The sequence below is a fragment of the Anoplopoma fimbria genome, chromosome 4 (genome assembly GCF_027596085.1).
Source record: "Anoplopoma fimbria isolate UVic2021 breed Golden Eagle Sablefish chromosome 4, Afim_UVic_2022, whole genome shotgun sequence".
Lineage (NCBI taxonomy): Eukaryota > Metazoa > Chordata > Actinopteri > Perciformes > Anoplopomatidae > Anoplopoma > Anoplopoma fimbria.
Window position 1 is genome coordinate 19,603,850 of NC_072452.1, and position 22,764 is coordinate 19,626,613.

Genomic DNA, 22,764 nt, shown 5'->3' on the forward strand with positions numbered 1-22,764 from the left:
CAAAGATAGTATGCTGCACATATGATATAAACACTGAGGCACGGCCCAAATACATCTATACTCAAAGATAGTATGCTGCACATATGATATAAACACTGAGGCACGGCCCAAATACATCTATACTCAAAGATAGTATGCTGCACATATGATATAAACACTCCATTCGTATCAGTTCGTTGCACTTATCCTATTCGTATTAGTTTGTAGCACTTATTGTATTCGTATTAGTTTGTTGCAATTATTGTTTTCGTAGTAATTTGCCTCTGCACTATACTTTTGCTCTGGTTTATGCTCTTAGATGCTTGTTTAAGAAAGGAGATGCACTTATGACTTCTGGTGACTAGTAGTTCTCTTGAATACCTATGTTGAATACACTTCCTGTAAGTCGCTTTGGATAAAAGCGTCTGCTAAATGACTGTAATGTAATGCATGGCCCAAATAAATCTATACTCAAAGATAGTATGCTGCACATATGATATAAACACTGAGGCATGGCCCAAATAAATCCATTCATACTCTAAGTTATGAGCCCCCCCACCCACACACTATTTTAAAGCATACATTATGTCACTTATTGTGACACTTCATGCAAATAAACATATTTTTTCATACCAGTAGACATAACGGTCATGAATACCTCTTTACAAATAAGATGACAGAGTTTTCCTTTAAAAGTGTGAGCAAATTTTATAATGTAAAAAAAATAAATCAAGAAATATTGGTATGCTCTCGTGCCTCATTACTTATAATATAGCTTTGCTTTTTGTGTTTTCTTATCTAGCAAAATGGGACCACATACTGTATTTTATTTCACATCCTTGTGTTGTACAATGACAATAAATGAAATCCTCAACCTATTTGGGTTAATGAATTTTAACAGAAAAAAGAAAAACAAGTATATATTATCAATCTTAAAATGATTTTGGGTTAGTTTAATTTATGTAAACTGAACAAAAGGCTTTATTTTGCTTAATCAACCATGTTTTAATTAACATTAAATTAACAAGTGTCACACAAAAAAAGACTCCGTCAACAACAGTGGAAGATATTATGACACTAAATTCAAAACATGGAAAACAGGAGGGGAGACTTTCAGCTTGCTACCAGCCTACAGGGATCTAACTGAACTTCCGTACAACATTTATTTTGAAAATTCTGTGTTCAAAACATGAACATTCTTAATGGTGAAAGGCAACAACTTTTGTCCCCAAACTTCATAATCAATTTGCCTTTCTCTTTTCCTCCAACAAAAATTAGGACTGAATTAGATCTGATAGGGGAACTCCGTAAGGGGTCATAAAGAAGAACAGATGGCCCTAATACTTAGTACACTGAAATGTACTTAAACCACTGAAAACACTAGTGTAAAAAAACATGTATTAATGAAAAAGAACTGTTGTTCCCCAGGAGGTCCAGGTCTCTGTACCCTCAGTCAAAGAGCTCATCAAGGACACTGGCGGACGTGTGTCGTGTCGAAGGCTGCAGAGCAAAAACAAGGGAGGAAAAAGTTTGAGCTTGCCAGGAATCCCTTCATATTTTTATTTTTTTGTTAAAGAAGAACTGTCAAGCAAAGAAAACCCATGCAAACTGAATTCATGTACTACTAGAGGCACTGTCCCAACTTCAAGTCTCCGTCCCATCAGTAAAAACAAATGTATTTATACTCTTTTACACTCTTGTGATACTAGACCTGCCACCATAATGTATCAGTAATGATTCTGTTGGTCAGCTCCATAAATCACAAGTACAATGCACTCTTACAGGCATAAATTATATTGTAGCTCAGTTGGTTTAGTCCACCATGGTTGCCCAGCAGTGTATTAGAAGTAACTACTTAAACTGATGACATGGCCTTAAATCAACTCAGTATATTATAGCCAAACTTTGAAAGTCACATAGACAAATATATGATTGATAGCTGACTCATCATAAGAACATTACACTTGATATAATTAGGTGTTTTATTCGTAGTAAAATAATATGTCAGGCATGTTCTAAGATTAGTTTTTTACCAGTGTATATTCAGATTCATGGTCAGAGTCACTTTCGTAATCCTCAATCTCCGGCTCCTCTCCTCCTTCTTCATTGTCGTCCTCAATCAGAGATAGTCTGGAGAGAAAACACAGTTTATTTTAATGTAATTATTCTAACCTGATGCTTCACAAAATGAGACAAATATTCACATTTTTCCAAATATTAAAACAATTCTGTTGTGAAACAGTTCATGTTCTCCTCTAAAATCAGCCTTACAAGGTGAGGTGGGAGTTCAGGTCCTGCTGAGTAGAACTGGGACCGGTCTGGCTGGAGGAGAGCCGGCGTTGTTTGATTGGCTTCACCTTTCGCATACTGGACCTGGTGAACAGCAGCAGGTATATTATAGAGAGTAGTCATACTATATGTGTAGAACACCGTTATCTGTTGTGGGAAGGAGGATTTTCTCTCTTTTTAAAATCTGTTTATCCTATCTTGTCAGACAGACCTCTGGAGAGAGTTCAATCCAGTCAGGTGTAGAGTAAATAAGGTAGCTGCTATTGCTGCCTCTGCACAGTGATACTTGCAGGCAATTTGTATTAGGATGTTTGATTTGGTTAAAAGCTCTTATGAATTAGATCTGGCAACTAGAGCTTTCTCTAAATATTGTAGGTTTGGCAGATTATTAATTTAGGAATGCTAAATCATGTAAAACACCAACCCTAAGGAGAACTCATCCTCAGACTCCGGCTCCGGCTCAGTTAAGCCGCTGCCGATGTCAGACTCTGTGGCTCTGGAGGCCAGCTGCTTGGCTGTCTGTCTCTGAACAGTGGAGGTAAGGGCTGGAGTTGGAATGCTGCTGTGGATGCTTATGCTGTCCAACCAGGATCCTCGGACTGTGCTGGCTGCTGAACCTACAGGAGTCGGAAGTCAAAAAGAGAAGGTTATTACCTTGTTAAACTTAAATGTTTTACTACAGAGAAGGTATAAATGGATTCACAAAGACATTAACTCTGACAAGGGGAGGGTTCATTTCCAAAAGAGCAATTTAGATAATCAGGTTCACTCAGTAGAGTGCAGATCTCTGCTAGGTGTGTCTGCAACAACCACTGCTGTAATGTTTGAATAAATGAATACAACCTACAATTGTCAAACCCCCACGTCTAGACCACAGGTGCATCAGACATGTTTTTCCCTCGCACGTCTTACACAACAGATAAAGTCTCATTTTATTCAGATGTCTAGACCGGTGCTGGTGTGCGGCCCATTGGTGTAACCGTGTTCTGGAGCGTTTATTTAAGCTTAAAATTCGTTTTGTTTTGACGAACCGCGTGTAAACGTGAGGTTGATGCTCAATAAAAAGAGACAAAATAACTCCCTGGCTGCAGAGCCATGGCTGAGTGGCGGCGATGTATCAAAGTATATAATTAGCTTATTATCAAAATAGTCATTAGTTGCAGGCCTGAATGAAACTAATCATTGGTGGCAGCTCTAGTTGAGTTGCATTTTAGGGTCAGGGAAATCTTCCTTTCACCAAAGTACTTTGAACTCCAACAACAACTGTTAAAGATAGCAGCTTTTACAGTTAACATAACGAGCTGTGAATCCATACACACAGATTTTGTGTCTCTGTGTAGCATGTGTGTCCATCTCACCCTGAGCAGTTGTCCTCTTGCGTTTAGCTACAGGGGTAATGTGAGAGGAGCCGGCATCTCCTCCCTCCTCCTGTTCTCTGGCTTTAGCAGTGGAGCGGCCCTCCAAGGATCGCTGATACATTCTGACTGACGGCCAGGAGAGGGCAGCAGTGGGACACTCTGATTTCAGAAGCACGGCCCTGAGAGGGGACGACAGTATGGCAGAGAGATGAGGACAAAGACAGAAAAAAAACCTTTGTTAATGTTTAGGTGTTCAGCTTTTTAAGGTTTCTGTGAGTTATGAGGCAAATTCAATCAAACACAATAAATCAAAGTGATATCTCAATTAGGAGCACATTTTCTGTGTAGAAAAAGCTTATTAACATGAGAAAATCTTCAATTTAGAAGGCTGCTTGTACCATTATTGAACCTAACTTTCTCTCTTTGAGGTGAAGGGTTAGGATTAATGATGCCAGTAAATGTAATAAAATGTAAAACACAAGCACTGGGATGAAGTAAAAGGACCACTGTTTGATACGACTCTGATTTTATTATGGCATATAATGCTTATATTGATAAGTTAGTATTCATATTAAAAGGACATGTTTGTAAGGATGAGTTGAGATAGTTTCTCACAACACAGCGCGGTCCTGTCGCAGCAGCTTGAAACTGAACTCGCTGAGGATCTCCAGGAAGGCCACATTTGATTGCTGCTCTTCTCCCTCTGGTGGGTCCCGAAATGCAAAACGTACACCTTCCCTAAGAGCAAACACAACACAGAAAAAGGAGGTCATACATAAAAAAGAATAATTTATAACTCAGAATGAACAGCTATCGTGTACAGAACACTTAGCTGTTTAATTTTCCCCCTACAAGTGCGACGATTCATCACAAATTCATTTATCATGTTAGAAAAAAAACATTTCTTTCTTTTACATTCACTGAGCTGCGACTGACCCTGAGAGACGCAAAACCGCCTTAACGGCTGTAAGAAATTAAAAAAGTAAAATAAAAAGGGCTGACAGGCAAGTCTGTATGTGGCAGGGACTTGTGAGTTACTTACGTGTGCAGGGCCACCAGTGGTTTGCGGGCACGTTTAAGATCGATGCCAAAGCTCATGGCAAGCCTCTTGGCCAAGTCTCTGATCTCACCGAGATCCTGCCTGCTGTGGTCCTCCGTAAGCATCTCTGAGAACAGCTGAACATACACAGGCATGTCCTTAAATAAACAAGTTACGCAAAAGGCATACTATACAAACAGTTGTGAGGATGTGGACGGTCTGTTCCACTTTATCACTCATTAAAAAATACGCTCAAGCGCTGGTTTTAATTTGCTTGGTGAAGATATTCGCCAAATGAAACACTGAATTGACTTAAGGATTATGGAAAATAACAATACGGTTCTGAGATTTATATGTTTTATAGAATTTTCTGTGATTGGCCGTCTGTAAGGCATAACCCAAATGTTAGTCATATAGAAAATACATAGATTCACAATTTGAGGATGCAAAAGCAACATTTTCAACATGTAGAAATAAAGCAATAAAATGATAAATAAATGCCTTATTATGTAGGTACGCATGTATGTAACATATCCAAAACATTTTTTTGCAGATACAGCTACATGTTGATTTCTCAGTTGCAGGCTCTTGTTGTTCAGTGCAAAGATTTCCCCTTATGTGTAAAAAAACAACAGCACACAATAATTGAAGCAGATAAAATTAGGAAAACTTAAAAACACCACTAACTAATCAAATATTGACATGCATTCATTAAAAGTTCACACTACGCAATGTACATTCTCAGCAATGAATACTTAAAGGCTGGTTATTTCACATGCACACCTGCTGCAGACTCAGACAGACAGCCTTGGCGCTCTGTACGGGATTGATGAGCTTGCTCTTGCTCACAGTCTCCTTAATGATGTCGCCAAAGTCTTTAAAGTACTGGAGAAAACCGGTGAAAAAAAAAAAAAAAGATCATCATTAGTCTATTTAATTAACAGCATTGTCTAAATGTCTAAAAATGTAGGAATAATCCACTGCCTTCTAGTCATCTGTGCTTCTTTTAACCACTGTTCCCTCTGACTCATTCTCAGCACCTCGCTAAGATTTTCTCACCATCCCTCCACTCTCCTACACATCCTCTCCAGTATTAATATTTTAATAACTCGTTTCCTGTATTCCTAATCCAATTGATTCACTTTTAATTCAACAATGTCTTAACTATTAACACGTTTTGCTTACATGTTCAACCAATAGTGACACAACCAGTCAAGGAAAATGAATCTGAGTGCTTATAATGTATGTAAATAAAATATGCACGGCTATTAAAACCTAACTATCCATTAAATCTCCATCTGCACCTTGCTGTAGTGCTTGAAGACGTTGGTGGCAGCGGTGAGGTCCAGCACCCCGTAGATGACCAGCTTACAGTAGCCAGCTAGCTGGTTGCGTTTCCTCTGGAGAAGAGTTATCTTCAACGCCTCCTCACACTCAGCTAGAGAAAAAAGGGAAGGGAAAGGAGAGCATGGGCATAATTCACATACAGATATTTAACTTTAAATATGTAGATGGTAGAGGCAGGAAGAAAACTTTGGGTTCTTGATAAGACACAAGCAAAACAGAACGTGTGATGAAAAACTGGTATTTGGCTTGTAGTTCATTGTGAAATAAAGACAATTTCAGGGCTCTGCATACCCAAGCATGTTGCCTGCAGAGGGATGTTCACTTTTGCTGAAGGATATACTAACGTTACATGGATGCTGGATATGCTAATGTTACATCCAGACTCTTCTTCACTTCCCTGGTGTCAACACCAGGGTATAGTCAACTGGAAGCTGAATCAAACCAGTGTATTTCCCAGGTGTGACCATAAGCAGCCCCGACACGAGTGTGTGGATCCCCTGTGAGTAAGACTGTATTTCCTCAGCGTAAGACTTGATACAAACTGACAACACTGGCAGTGGAAAAGACAAAGGCTACTCTTTTTCTTAAGTAAGACTATTAACTATTAAAAGTAAAACTATTAAAACAGCACACTAAAAGTCCTGCATTCAAAGGCAAGCGTAGAATCAAAGATGGGCATTGTCAGCACAATGTACTTAAATTAACTTAATGTCTGTTCAAGGTGGACCTTTCAATTCTATTATGATGCTGCTTAGTTTAATGCATAATAATGACTCGTATTTTAAATATATTTTGAGTGTCAATGAATCTCCAAGGTAACCACTAACATTTCTCTGTGTAAATGTAGTACTAAAATGTTTTTCTTTGTACCATCGAGCTCATCATCTTCAGTGTCTGAGAAGACGTAGTCCAGGAGGAAAGCAGCCATCTCAGAGCGCAGGGAGTCGGACGGCAGGTGGACCAGCGTTTGGAGGGCGGGTTCAAAGCGGGCTGAACTCGTACTGTACAAGAGCAGCAAGTCACACAACAGCTCAAATGCCTGTGGATGGAAGGAAACAAACTTTATTAGGTCAGCTCAGCTTGCCAATAATTATGTGGCTTGGTATGCCTGAGAATCTGTGTCAATGGGTAAAAGAGGAGAAAACAACAAAGTCAATACCTTCTACATGCTAACCCTTTAAGACGTTCATTTTATCCTATTGAATATTTGTGTAAAATTGTCATAATTAGCATATGAATTCTTGAATTACGGCCAAAAACGTGTTTTGTGAGGTCGGACTGAGAATTGGACGGACAGACGGACCACTCAAAAACACAGAGGAAGAGACATAAAAATGAAGTTTCAACTTGTAATAAGCCACTCACATACAGTCTTAATGTTCAAAATAACATGACAGCACTGTAACTTCACATATGGGACGACATGACTTACCTGATCTCTGATCTCAGTCTGGTTCAGAGACAGACACATTTCACAAACTTTGCAGAACGAACGCATCTCCTTCTTCAAACGCTTCAATTCCCCCTGAAACAGATGGTGAAGGGACAAACGGCAGAGGTAGACAGATCTCAGACATAATCATTAATGTTTTACATTTCTATGTGTAGGGCAGGAATGAAAAGCAAGGCAGAACATTTGAATTATCTGGACATTATAACAGAAATCCAGCATCTATGTTTAAGTTGTTTATCATCCATTTGGGATTTCAGTCTCGAAAGGAACAAATATGATTACTACCGCTATCTATGTAACCAAGTAATACGTTAAGAACGGCAATGCCACCTCGGTTCCCAGTAGGACTTATTGATGGACACTTTTCAAGGGATGAAAACCGTGTTTGCTATTAAAGTGCCCTCTTCCTGTTAAAAGGATCACAGGGCAGGATTTAGGGGGATATGCAAGAATGGAATTTGCATGGGATTTCTCTGGAACTTTGGTTAAAACAAATAAACAAATGGATGAATGCCAAATAATGATGTGCGCCGTGTGAGTCAAAGAGTGAAAAAAACTGCAGAAAAAGTGAAAATGAGCTCAAGAGAGTGAAGATCAACTAGGACAAACTATTACGTAAAAAGAAACCATTAGAAAAAGTGTGAACCAGTGGCAAATAAAAGTCAGAGTGTCACTCCGGGCTTGGATGCGCACTAACAGATTGTTGTGTTAATTGCCTGCTGTCTGTGCAGCTGGTGAACTGTTGAACAACACAGACGAGAAGAGCTCCACAAATACACAGGAAGGGCCACCAACATGGCCTACGTGGGTTGGCTGTGATCGTGTTATTGTGAGCAGGTAGGCTGGCACTTCCAGGAGCCAAGTTAGTGTGTGAAAGACTGAGAGAAGGTCAAACTATTTCCAAACATCCAAAGAAGGATGAATGCAGTGTTGTGGCTGTTGTATAATCAGTCAGATGAGCACCTCAGCTGGTGTGGAGTTAACTGCATTCACTTTAGCCCACATCAGGTAAAAGGCAGCCGATTTCAGAGCCGACACCATGAGCTGAAATTACAGGAGAGGAAAATTAAAACCAGCACCTGTTTAGATTAAGGTGCAAAAGGCAAAACATATTTTCCATTTAACTTTTAGAAGCACATCTATGTCTACATGAAACTAAATAAAATAGTTAAGAAAGTCAAAGTGAAAATGTGTTTGAATATTGATCCTGGTTGCATACAATTTCACACTTAATTTAAGCCAAACTAAAATGTTCTGTACTTCAGTTGTACAATGTGGAGCAAATTCAGACTTGGCTGAAATGCAAAGAAAAATCTACTTAGATTTTCCAGGGCTTTGAACCATCTTAAGTTACGGCCTCTATTATCACAACACAACACTCCCCCTCAAATATGAAAATGTGTGACTTCATCACAGACCTCTTTATCGAGCTCTCTGGACTCCATCCCGCTCTTCAGAAGCTCCAGACAGGAGTCGAACAGCTTCCAGCCTGTCGGGTCCTTGGCACTGGACAGCAAACACGAGCAACAACACAGACACACTTATGTGTAACAAATGGACTGCACTACTTCTGCCATATGTATCTTCTGAACACACTCACCTGCTCAGGGCTGCAATCCTTTTCAAAGCAGTGGCTGCACTGTAGACATCATCGTCGTCTGCAGTACACTAAGTACACACACAAAAAAAGAGACACCCACTCTTGAGAGAACAGATGCTTACCGATCTGTTTTTTTTAATTGTTTAACAACAAAATTGACATTCAAACTAAAACACACAAATGTATCAGAAGGAAGCGCTTATATTTAACACCCTGTCAGTTGGCTTGTTTTTGCCTTATTTTGGTGTTATGGAACACAATTCTGTGTTTTCACAGTTAAATTATTTAAACTTGGTGTGCATGTATTTATATACTACAAAGTTTAACTGATTAGTTTATACTTTTAAGGACTAAAACACCACAAAAAAATGCTATTTTAACTGAACATCATCCAAAAAAGTGTAGTTTATATTGTCAATGTAGCACAGATACTTGAACTGGGACTTCAACAGCTGCCAACACTGTACGAGCCAGTATATTAAGCTAAAACCAATGCAGCCTAATACAGCAGTCCACGAATAAATCATTACTTCATGAAGATAATTATATTCAGTTTTTATTTAAACTATTTCAGGGTTGTTGAATTAACTTAATGATAATTTTGGAGGCTGCAGTTTGTGGGGCTGTTGACCTGTGTTACATTATACAGAGAGGTGATTCCAGTGTGCAAAAACAAGCGGTGGTTGAGGCTTTCAGGGGGTCTGAAGTGTCAATCAAGGGGTCCCTGACCTCCCTGACCCTCCGTATATCGCAAACTGGGTGTTTCAGTTTTTTAGCCTACCCTCACTGATATAAACGGGGGGTGGACAAAATAGTACGGTCCTGCTTTTTTATAACATACAACATTTGCCTGTGTGCAAGCTTCACTGACACGCTCTCCCACCTGCACAAGGTCACTTAAGTAGGCGTTGAGGCACTCAGTCAGGCCGTCCATCAGCTGGCTGAACGCCATGTGTGCGCGGGAGGAGAAGGTGTAGCGGTCGGCGCAAAGGGTGCCGACCAGGTTGGCGCAAGCCTCCAGCACGGTGACCTCTGTGTGCTTCTCCATAATACCACATACCTGAGACAGCAGCAGGTCCAGATGCTGAGAAAGAGAGGGGAGGGTGATGGGGGAGAGACGGAGGGAGAACAGGTTAAGTAGAAGGGAAATATGGAAGAGTAGTAATTATTCAGAAGGAACATGATGTCCTTTCTTAAAGAGATTTTAACAATATATTCAGAGTAATTGATTTTCCTCCACATTTCCTCCACTCCTACCTTCTCTAGCCGAGGAATGCTGCTGTACATCTCCAGAGAAAAGTAAAGGGGAGCTTTGAGAAGGAGGCTCACCTTCCCTGCATCTGCTGAGTACTGAGGGGAGGGGAACAACACAGTTTCAGCATTAAAAAACATGAAACAAAAATATAAAAATTACAGCATATGTTTACTTGGCATAGTAATTTGTCTTTCACCCTAAATGCAATATGAGGTAGCAGTATATACATATAATAAAAGTAAGAAAGTACTTTGGCGATGCTTCTGAAGCTTCGCCAACACTTCAGATAATTAAATCCTCCATGTACAATATAATATAATACAAATGTTATATTAAGTATGTTTAGTGAACCTTGGTTGTGTACCTTGGCCAGCAGCTGTGGCAGTAATGGGATGAAGTGTGTGGTGATACGTCTCCTGTCTTGTTCCTGGACTTTCTTATCCTTCATGCCCAGGATCTAATCCCACATGTTCATGTTCAGTGAACAGTACAGGCGAGCAGTTCAACCATGACGAGCAGTTCAACCATGACACAAAGAATTCAGATATCATTAGAACATGCATGGGTCTCCTTTGTGTTCACAGCAATGTGACCACTGATGAGTAAATTACTAACACTGCTCAAGAAAATATAGAATTAAAGTTAAGTTCAAAACATTCTGAATATTTCACAATGTGTGTGAATATAAAATATGACACTTTTTTGTCTTAAAAAAAAAAAAAGTCAGGTTCATGATATATTGTCTATGTTGAATTAGGATGAAACCTGAAAGGGAGGTAAACAAAAACAAATGTGTGAGAACTGAAGCAAACTGACATCTGTACACATGATTCTGACTGATATGGAATATGTAATGTATTCCAGTTTAGTGTCACAAAGTTGCATATTGTAGTTTTTAAACTATGGATTTTTGTATGACTGCTACATTTTAAGTAAAAACAAAGAATGACATTTCTCTCACCCACAAGCTCCACTGAACAAAACTTTAATAAAAAAAGATCATGGGTTTGTGTGTGTGTGTGTGTGTCACCACCTTCCTGCCCTGAGTTCTCCCAACAGGTGGGGTTGCCTGTGCTGCCTGTCGGATGGCACACATCATCAGCTCTATGAGAGCCCCCTCCTCCTCATACATCAGACCTGACAACACAGACGCACAGACAGCTGCAGAGCTGAGTGGTTGATGGTTGAGACGACATGATGAAGGGACAGGCAGGGACTACTAACTGTGATAAAACCTGACTTACATGAATAATTATAGTGTATTGGTGTTATGCTGAGCTCAATGCACATGTAGCTAAGATGTAAGTTGTTTCTTGTTCCTCACCAGCCTCCTGTAGCAGCATTGCCGTCATAGTCTCCCAGTGTCCCAGCTCAGATCTTGCCACACCCCACAGACTGTCCACCAGATAGGCCCCGTGCTCATGGAACTGTCAAGTTAGAGAATTAGCTTCAAAGGGTGTTACTTAAGTGTGTATCTGAACTAAAATGACCATCATTTATGTTACCCATTACACAAGGGATGGTTTCCAGTTTAATATGATCCAAATCATGTTCTCCGTCATTTAGAGAGTTCCAGTTCAAAGAATTTAAGTCTTATCTCTGCTATTTGAAAGACTTGTCCTTTTGGGTGGATGTAGTTTTATTGTTTCTGCTGTAATAATAACATTTCCTGCTAAGCCTTGTGGCTATTATAGTATTTTACAGGGAACTCAAAATCAAACTTGATTTGAACAACATACACTTTGTCGTGGTTAGTCTACCTTTATTCATGATAACATAATGGCAATGATTGGATTAGTTGGGACTGAAAGAGACACTAACCTCACTCTGGATGTAGAAGGAGATGAGGATTTGAAAGAAGGCTGCAGTTTCACTTTTATCATTCTCCTGGTTGTCACTGGCAATCACACTTTTCAGCCTGACATACACACATAGAAAAAATAAATTTCACATTACATTAAAAGGCACCATGAATAGGATTTTCCTAAAAAAATGTTTTTGTACTGATACAAAAATAATTCCTTTGATTAATCACGTATGACCCACTAGAGACCCTGCCCTCTGCCTGTATTTTCTATTTTCTGTTCATTTTGCTGTCCTAAGACTTTTCTGGGGGTTTCTCCGTCCCTCGCTCTGCCTCCAGCTGTCTCTTCTCTGCCTCTTCTCCCCTGGGGCTCTGATCTGCCCTGGGTGACACTGTAATCTCTGTCATCTGAGTCAGAAGCTTGGGAAGCTCCACTAAATTCTCCTGTCTCGACACAAATGCTATGCACATTAGCTAGCTAGACTGATGGTCGCTAAACTTGCTGGCTAGTGTCGTTTAGCTAGGATGCCAGGGTTATGTTTACAAACCGCAACAAACAAATCCCAATAATTCTGCCTTTAACCAAATTAAGAAATGTCATGGAAAATTGACTGATTTAAGTTTGATGTCACATTAGTGTAGCAATAAAATGCTCCATTGTATAGGAAAATATTTGTGTGACTTACACTGCATGTTTAAATGAAAATATGTATTCATCCAAGCTTTAATGTGAATTAAGTTCATTATAAAAGGTTTTGATTTCTTTTTGGTGGAATGTTTTTGATAAGGGAATCAATCAAACAGAAATTTAAAAATATTTGTCGATAATGGAATAAGCCACACGTACGGGGGCAAACCTTAACGACACGACTCTCCAACATTTAGGCTAAATTCAGACTGCAGGTAAATCTGATTTATTTCTCAAATTAGATTGTGGATTTTTGTGTCCGGACATCACTAAGCTATCTGCACGGGTTGCTGTGGTAACGACGTAGGCGTCAAAAACTACATAGCTAGGAAGCTGCTTTCCACTGCGGAAGCATGGAAAATGGAGTTCCATCCCCAAATGTGGTTTGGATTTAATTAAATCCATAACATTTTTGCTGGATATTCCAAAAATGGATTTGGTCTGGCAGTCTGAAAAAGGCTTTAGTCTGACAACGTGCAGAAAGGAAGGATGGAAATGTACTTGTTAAAGAGGAAGACGCCGGCTACAGAAGCCAGGGCTCTGTTTGAAGCGTAAACCAGGGGATAGATGTGAGCGCACTCCTCCTCACTCAGACCTTCCTCTGTCCTCCTGCATATGAGCACACACAAAAACACATACTGACCAATAGTTACATTAACAACACTTGATAAAAAAAACTTGTGACTGAACTTCTTTGCAACTTTTTGTGTATGATTTTTTTTTTAAATAGTATAATTTTTTTCATATAGTCAAACAGAGATTTGACATCAGTTGGATTTTCTGAATTTCCTTACCACATTTCCTCTTTTTTGTTAACTTTTCCTAAAAGCATCTAATTTACAAGTAACTTGAGTCAGTGGTGCGAGATGTTGGCCAAGCACACAGTGATTCATCAGGAAGAGTCTTACAACAGTTATGAGTAACAATTACACTTCTATTGTGGAGAAACTGGATTTGAGAACAACCAGGATATATTTGCAGTTATTTTCACCTCATATTTCAATTTTTTGATTATTACCAATGCGCTAATCTGCATTTCAATAGAACTTTTCTGTAAATAAAGCTCAAAACTATCAATGCAGAACAGAGAAAATGCAGTTAAGACTGTATAAAATGTGCTACAATCTGTATGTTTTGATCGACTACAATGAAATTCCTGTGCTGTATGTTGCAGATAGCGGCACAGAGAAACCATCAGAGACAGAGAACCCCTCACTGTTGGATCAGCAGCAACAGATTGACCATTTCCACTGCCACCTCTGGGTCCTTGTCCTGTACCATGCTGAGCATCCTCTCCTACAACACACGCACACATTCAGATATGCAGTAGCAAACATGCAGACAAATCATGACAAATAATGCCAGCACACTACAATGCATAAAAATGACACAAATAAATGTACCCACGCCCAGAGATATGCATGCACGCACATAAACACACTGATTAGCTGCTAAGCCATGCCATGAAAACCATTTATCTGCCTCAGCACATGTGGCTTAAGAGGGTTTTTATGTTTGAGAAAAGCTTATTAACCATCAGTAATTGGCAGCAATTAACGCATCCAGACACACGCCCAGACAAAGGATGAGAACATCACAACAAACAGGAATGGTGAAAAAAAAAAAAAAAAATTGAAAGGCAAAGAAATAAGGGGAGGGGGCTCAAAATACTGTGAAGTGAGACATGGGCAGGCAACAACATAGAAACAACACAATAAGCCGAAACAATAGATTAAACAGAGATGCTGGGCAGACGGACAAAAAGACAGACAAGAGGAAAAAAGAAAGGAGAAAAGAGGCATTAAATGAGGTTGCCAATCCAGAGGGATGCCTCACTTTAAATCTACTGCTGAAAAGCTCCAGGCGGCCAATGAATTCCTTCTCCTGGTACAGACCCTGCAGGGCACGCACACACTGCAGACGCACTGGACTTTGCTAAAGGAAAGAAGAAGAGAGTACAGTAACACACACTCTATAACCTACACACAGACTGATACACCAAGGCCTGTTCCTAGTGGACATTCCTCTTCGTATAAGTGTATCTATGTGGTATTTCTTGTTTCTGTGTGCAGATATTCTACAAGATCTTCTGGTGCAAGAGGCTGTCAAAGACTATGAAGCATAAATATCAAATAAAAAGCTGCCCAATTCCCTACACACTGCAGTCATTTCTATATCCACTGCTGGCCTGCGGAGGGCTGCAGTCAGACAGCTGCTACCACTGTTACAGAGATGATGTTGTGGAACGGCAGATTATAATTATAATAACACGTTACTCTGTCATGTATTGTCTATTGTCTAGTCCTGTGTATGTGTGTTAACCTTGTCATGCAGGGTCCACCCCAGGTATTTAAGACATCCATCATTCAGGAAGTCTTCAGGGTCCGTTTTCAGCCACATGCCCAACTCCTCTATGCATGTGGCCCGAATGTCAGGCAGCCGGTCACGATAACGATGCACAAACACACCGCGGAACGTGCCGTTCATCATGGAGGATATCTCCTCTCTGTTCTCCTGCAGCTATAACACATAACATATAAAACAATGAGTGAAGGAAAATATCGATACACTTGGCTGAGACTGCGGTAAAAGCAGATACAGATTACACTATTCTGATAACATAAAGAAGTAAAATTACTCATGGATGGATTGAATGCTTTATTGTCCCGACCTGCCGGTTTAGTATGTGAAAGAGGCCGGGTGTCTGCACTCATGCCAGTGTTTGTGTATGTGTTACCTCACTGATGGTGGCCTGCAGCTCCTCCAGTCTGCCAGGGGCTCTGTCATGCGCCCCCTTGCTGTTCTCCATGTCGTATTGCCGCTGGGTGGTCTGCAGCTGAACTGACACTAGCACAGCTACTTCCACCAACCCAGTCATCAACTTCATGGCTAATAGAGAAAAACATGCAGGTTAGCCCAGCTAGACAGTACTGACTGACTTGGGAGGGATAAACAGCTGGTGTCTCCCACTTTGTTGGAAAAGAAATACAAAATGTTGTACTGATTTTAATATTGCTATTATTCAGTGTTTTTTACTTTCCGTCTTATTATCCCTGTTTTTATGTGTTCATGCATTTATTGTATTAAAAGGTGCTAAAAAAATTAAGTTTATTATAATTTAATTTAATAAATGAATCCTTAAAAACAAAAACAAAAACAAGGAAAAACCATCATCTCTCTCTATTTGGATAAAGACACTTTTTACCCCTTGTCTAGACCGCAAGCGTAAAACGCGCGTTTTTCACTTGCACGTCTGCTGCAACAGATGAACTCCATCTTTGGAGCTGACTGCACCGGCTTGCATCTCAGCTGTGTTTCACAGCTCTTTGAGTCAGAACCGGTATAGACATTTCAGTGTCATGGTTACTCTTCATAACATCTTCTTGAGTAAAGACTTGAAAATTATATTTTTAGTTCAAAAGTAAACAATGAGAAACAATTAAAGCCAGCCATACAGGATAAATACATTCTGATAAACAAAATAACTTCTCCAGCAACTTAAACATATGTCAACTGAATGGAGCGGTTTGTTGTGGCACCCAGATAAGCAGGAGCAAAACATCTGTATCACAGCAAGGAGGGCAGGTTTCTACACCTGTCAAAAAAACTAAAGCAAATGACTTAAACAACTGGCATACAGAAGTGATTTCCACCGATCCAAACTTTAGCCTCTAATCTATAATCAAAGCTCCCTTGTGAAGTCACTTGTCAGTGTGTGAGCATATTTTGCTAGTATTCAATGCACCGGTATTGTGCCGATGTGCTTACCCATCAGGGTACTGGTGTGTCGGAAGGCTCTGACCTGGGAGTCAGAGAGGCCGGTGAGCAGAGCCAGCAGGGAGGGGAAGAGGTACTCGTCATAAATGAGGCTATTCCGACACGATCTCACGAGAACCCGAACAAACTCGCACAGGCCGGCTTTGAAACGCCTCAGCTGGGGGCCCGGAGTGCACAGAGGGTAGTTCACTGAATCCTGAAAGATGGCAAGAAACAAAAGAAATGGAGGAAAGACATCAGACACTGCGCTTTGTATAGTTCTTTGAGGCAGAATGGTTGCTGTTCTAATGACAATTATATCAGTGGCGAACCAAAGTGATTAACTCATTAATGTGTCCATTTATCAGCATAGATTCTAATTAGTCTGTTCCATCATGCTGCACTCCATCCTTCAGATTAAAATCTCCTAGGATATGGAGGTTGTTTGACTTTCTCATCAAATTCCAGAAGGATTATTATAAGCAAGAAGGGAAAACAAAGACTATTAACAAGATTTAAACAGAATCATCTTTAAGAACCATCTTTATTGTTAGGATTTATTTAAAAAAAAAAATTGAACTATGTCTCACCTCATTGAACTCTTTGGTTAGTGTGCCGATGATTTCAGCATTCTGCATGCTGTCTAACATCTCTCTGCTAACCACACCTTGACAAAATAATAAAAAGGCAATGTCCTTCATCAGAAATCAAAGTGAAATAAACACCTGAACACAGTAAGTGTGGTTACACATTCATTCTTGTTACATTTATTTATTTATTTTTTAAATGATCATGATTTTTTTCTTTTTTTCCTTACCAGCTAACAAAATATTTAAAAAATTTGGTTGCCAATAGACTGAGGATTAACACAGCTCCTACACGTTGCATCGTTACCATGCTGGGAGATCAATAGTTGACTGCTGATCATTGCCTGAGCTGAAATTGGAAAGATAATCCTTTGAACTTTGACTCCCACCCCCCATCTCTTGGGCTCCCTCTTGACCTCTGACCTTTGCATCCACAGGACTGAACAATGAAGTTGATGAGCACCAGCAGCCCCGCCTCTCGGCTTTGCTTGTAGCTGTCCAGCCACTCGTCGACCACCGTCTTAAGATTGACAGGGAGATAACAGCCAATGAGAACGCTGGGCTCAGATCAAAGGGTGAATGGATAGAATAACTATATATCATTTAAATAACATTATGGATTTCAGCCTTCACCTTTCTTCCTACCACTGGCCTTTTAGGTTTCTCTCAGTAACATATGTGGGTCTGAATGCCCCAACGTTCTCCCGCGCTTATATTTTCTGCTCATTTTAAATTCCAGTATTATTCACCATCTGCTTTGCATAATCATTTTTGGCAACCATGGCACTATTGAGTATAATGGAAACTACTTTAGAACATCTGTTGTATTGATAACCATAGTGTAGTGTACATTAAGAATATAAAAATACAGAGAACTAGAACTGAGAAATCTTTGCTAAAGACTATAATTTAGTTATCTGCAGTTTGCCAGATTTGCTGAATGTGCTCTACGAAAGTGAGCCTTCACCCAGAATCACCCTCTGCATTGTGCTGCTGCTCTTCACTGTAGTGGCAGGCTTTTTTATTACTGCTTTCCAGACTTTTTTGTCTTTCCATTGTTATGCGAGGCTTTTTTTGTAGCCTTTAACCAGAAGAGACTGGGCACAGCACAACAAAGGTTGGTATGGTCACATGCTGTCAATCATTGACTACACAACCCAGTGAAAACACACTTCTTCCTCTTTGCGTATCAAAGCCAATTCTGTCGAGTCAAATCAGTCAACCACTGACAGCAGATGATAATCTCTCTCATTGTTGCTCTTAGAGCCTTGTTTCTCTTCTCATTACACATGCCTCCTTCAGCACCTCCCTCCCTTCATGTGTTTATCTCTCCATCCCCTTCCCCCTTTGCTCTTCAGCTGACGGTTTGCTCACCACCATGGCACTCTTTCCAGAGCGGACAGCATCATAGATATTCTCTGCACTGATGCCGCGGTTACCCTCGTTCACTCTTGTCACAGGTGTAGGAGACGCCTGCCTAGATGTCCTCCGGGAGGGCTGCTGCTGCTGCAAGGAGGGGCCAGGAGGAGTGGGGATGGGGCTGCTCCTGGGGCTGGACACACTCAATGCAGCTTTATGCCTAGGTCTCTTGGGTGGCTTGAGATGAAAGAGATGGGAGGGCAGCTCAGCAACGGAGAGAGAGTGAATTGATGTTGTCAACTGAATTAGTGGTAGCCATGGCAAGATAAGGTATAGGCTTACCACAGTGTTGCAGTTATTATGACTCTGATAAAGCCTTTTTGATCTTTTATAAGAACTAAGAGATGAACCACAATGATGCTTCTGGATTCCTTACCATAAAATAATACTAAACTTCAACAAGATCATCAGCCTGATCTACTCCATTGTGAATATTTTTTTTTAAATGAGTGAACCATCTTGAGAGAGAATAAGATAATTTACCCGAGATGCAGGTAATGCCGGTTTTCTCCGCTTTGTGGCTTTCAACGTGGCCTCGTAGTCACTGCCAGAATCTGAGAAGTCATCCATCTCCTCAACACTAACAGACAAGTAAATACAATTAAATCAAGAGAAATCTCAACATTAACAAATAACTATTAGTAAGGCTAAGGCCACGTCCACACTAACCCGTTTTCAAATGAATCCGCATATCTTTTTCTCCGTTTGCACCGATCGTCCACACTACAGCGTTTTAGGGCAAGTCCGAAAACGATGACGTAGGCACCGGCGTTCGCTATTTGATTGGTTCTTAGCAGTTATGACGTGTCATTCCCTGATTCGTCACCCCCTTACCACGTGTAAGAGAACAACAACAACAACAGCCTTGATACCGATTGACTACCAGGTTAATTCAACATGGATAATGTGGTATTTGTTACAAATGTTAGGACTTAGGACCCAGGGGAGCACAGGTGACCCATGGCAACCCGGAGGGGGTTAGCGGTCTTTGGCTTCAGCTGGAATCTGCTGATATGGAGCGATTAGAGGGGCGTGACGTCATCAGCCAAATGTGTTGACCAAATGTGTTATGGACCCATAATCTAGTAAACTTCGTTTAATAACTGTTCATTTAAAGTACATGTGCTGTCTGTGTGGGAGAGATAGAGTTAGACCTGCAGTGTTGTAACTGAGCTTGAAAAATAAAACTTCTAAAAACTTCCATGAAATGTGTCTGTTTGAGTTCATGGAGGAAGATTTTAGAGGAAGTTACATTACATTACAGTCATTTAGCAGACTCTTTTATCCAAAGCGACTTACAATCAGTAGTATATTACATATCATTCACCCATTCACACACTGATGACAGGGCTACCATGCAAGGTGCCACCATCAGACTCTAACTAACATTCATGCAACATCCAGTCCACACCGATGGCAAGCCTTCGGGAGCAACTTGGGATTAAGTGTCTTGCCCAAGGACACATCGACTGCCGAAGCCATCGAACCACCGACCCTCTGATTGGAGAACTACCTTGCTCTCCACTACGCCACAGCCGCCCCAGAACTTAAGTTCTTAAGTATCAAGAGTAGTGTAATCGTATTATCTGCACCCAAGCAACCAATGTACTTCCCGTTTACACCGGCATGCGCATGCCCAGTGTACGTGAATAGTCACGTGATATTCGTTTTCAGGGGAGCAAGTCTGGACGCACATAATTTCGAAAACGATGCTGAAACGCATGTGTGGACGGAGATCTGAAAACCCCGTTTTCATTTGAAAACGAGTGAAAACGGGTTAATGTGGACATGGCCTAAGAAGACTACAGAGCCTTGCAAGTATGATTTGAGTAAAAAAGTTAGATATTTGTACTCCTCAAGTTATTGTAACATTATGTTGTTGCAGCCAACAGTCAGGTCAGTTAGAGAGGAGCTCCCAATGTCCCTCAAATGATTATCCACATTGTATTAATTTCCTTCGTCCTTGTCACTTCAACCATCCTTTTCATACATTTCTAACTGTATATTAGATGCTTCTGCACACTTTATCAGCTACTTGTAGCTGCTACAGATGCACACATGCTGCTAATGCTGTGCAATTAAAAACAGCAGGAAATGTGAAGTCACTAGAATGGACCATCTCAATCTCAATAAGACATTTGGATTAAATAGTTATTTTTTTATATTTAGACGAAGATCTGTGGAAGTATACTTTGAGTTTGAGAACTAGAACATTGTGTTGTCTGTGACATCTCTCTAGTCATTGTTTCTGTTCTGTTGATTTGTGTACAACTTAAAATAGTTTATTATATTCCTTTATTGATCCCCATGGGGGAAATTCAAGTGTTGCAGCAGCTCAACTACACAGACACAGACAATAAATACACATACTATACAACTACACAGACAATAAATACACATACTATACAACAAAATAAAGATAGAACAGGAATACAAATGTACAGTATATAAAGTTACATATGTGTGCCTGCTAAATGCTCCATAATAGTATATGGTTAATGTTATAAGTTTAACCTAAAAATGCTTGGCTAACTTTACCTGTCCAAAAGGGAGTCTTCACTTGCCATTTTCTCAGGATTATAAAGTAGTTCTGGTCTGCAGGTTCTCAGTGGCACGATGCTACGGTGTGGGAGAAGGGACAAACAATTAGCCACAACAGCTAGCATTAGCCCCTATGATAAACCCTAGCATCTAGCTAGCTACCTTTACAGTGTGTCAAAGAATACATGCAGTAACATTATTTTACCACCTGGTATTATTATAAACGACCAGTTACTCCTTTCTTGAGAGACTTATCGTCATTTCTTACTCCCGTCTTCACGACCTGATGAGATTCAAAAGCGCGCAAAAGTACGCAAAATGATACTGGACGCTGATTGGCCAGCGCCTCCTGAGCTCAGACGATGATTGGTCCTCCGAGACGGTCAGCTGACGATAACTGGCCATTCACACAACAACAAGTTCTGCTTTACAGACAACGAAATGTAGTGAATGAAACACTTGAAAACCAGTGGATTTTAAACAATAAGATTTTAATTATGAATTTACATATTGTTGAATATAAGAGTGCAATAATACACCTGTTAAATACGTGCAGTTAACTTGCTTTACCTTCTTTATTTGTATGTTTTGTATAAGTTTCAATTTTTACAGTCACATTGTATTGTATCTGTGTGCAATCTGTCTGTCTGTCTGTCTGTCTGTCCATCCAGTTATTTAGGACCCTGAGGTGGTTGGCTCAGCTGCACGCCGCCCCTCAACCGCAGGCTCCTCACCCAATCTCCCCCCTGTTGGTGCTCCTCTGCACGGTCCATTGTTCTGGGTTTGATGGGCTATGGTCAAACCAGCTGAGGTGAAACACACAACTTCTGGTCCAAACCTTAAAAATAAAATATCCATTGCGCTTTTCTTCACAGTAGTTTTGTGTCAAAATGACTTGGAAGCATACCACATTCAGAACTGGGATATTAGTCCTGAATTTAACTTTACACTTTTACACTTCAATTCCCCCTGTATGATAACAGTGCAAATGAAGACCATATTTGGGCTGAAAAAAAAAATGCTTTAGTTATATATTGTGATAAACATTTACAGCAAGCAGCATCAGTGTCAAGTTGGTCTAGCACAACATGTTTAAATGCATTCTCATTTTATGGCTCTAATCAGTCTGTCAGCTATTGCTTGATTAAATTCCTGTTTTTTCTGAGGCATATTTAAAGACTGACAAAATCCTCTAAAACTTACATGAATGTTTTTTTTTAAACACGTCTAAGGGCACTTAAAATATGCTCCAAGATGTCCCACTGAGGCAATAAGCAAAGCAAAACACATGCTTGCAACTGGTGTCAAAAGATCAACAGAGGTTATCAACACAACCGGTGCTGCGACTTGTGGGCCCTTTAGGCTCATGTCCATCTCCTTCTATCCCACCTGCTCTAATGTGTTGCATTATCTTTTTATGGTTTATCCTCAAATATAAAAAATAATGAAATTAAAAATAAAACATTATAAGAGGCTTTATGTTTCTTGAGTTTAAAATATTTTTTTGAGTTTAAGATATTTTTTTTCCAGAATCCATTCAGTGATTTAAAAAAATAACATAAAATCAAAAAAATAAATAACTATACAATATATAATCTCTTGTATACTACAGAAACAGAATGATTTATGTTGCATACACTTGTTAATAT

General features: G+C 40.0%; 1 protein-coding gene across 1 annotated transcript; it reads right to left on the reverse strand.

Annotated features, from left to right (window-relative positions):
• Positions 1-739: 739 nt before the first annotated feature.
• On the reverse strand, positions 740-21,395 carry LOC129090121 (cohesin subunit SA-1). Its single transcript, XM_054597644.1, has 32 exons — positions 21,324-21,395; positions 21,113-21,193; positions 19,058-19,154; positions 18,530-18,751; positions 17,579-17,675; positions 17,159-17,235; positions 16,581-16,785; positions 15,550-15,701; positions 15,135-15,332; positions 14,649-14,747; positions 14,029-14,108; positions 13,314-13,421; positions 12,142-12,238; positions 11,645-11,747; positions 11,354-11,457; positions 10,685-10,777; positions 10,323-10,415; positions 9,949-10,149; positions 9,066-9,133; positions 8,884-8,971; positions 8,429-8,509; positions 7,445-7,537; positions 6,883-7,051; positions 5,970-6,103; positions 5,449-5,550; positions 4,669-4,802; positions 4,242-4,364; positions 3,627-3,805; positions 2,693-2,885; positions 2,251-2,352; positions 2,013-2,109; positions 740-1,479 (listed from the first exon to the last, which is right to left on the reverse strand). The coding sequence occupies exons 2-32, from the start codon at positions 21,139-21,141 to the stop codon at positions 1,429-1,431; spliced, it is 3,669 nt and encodes a 1,222-aa protein (XP_054453619.1). The 5' UTR covers positions 21,142-21,193; positions 21,324-21,395; the 3' UTR covers positions 740-1,428.
• Positions 21,396-22,764: the final 1,369 nt, after the last annotated feature.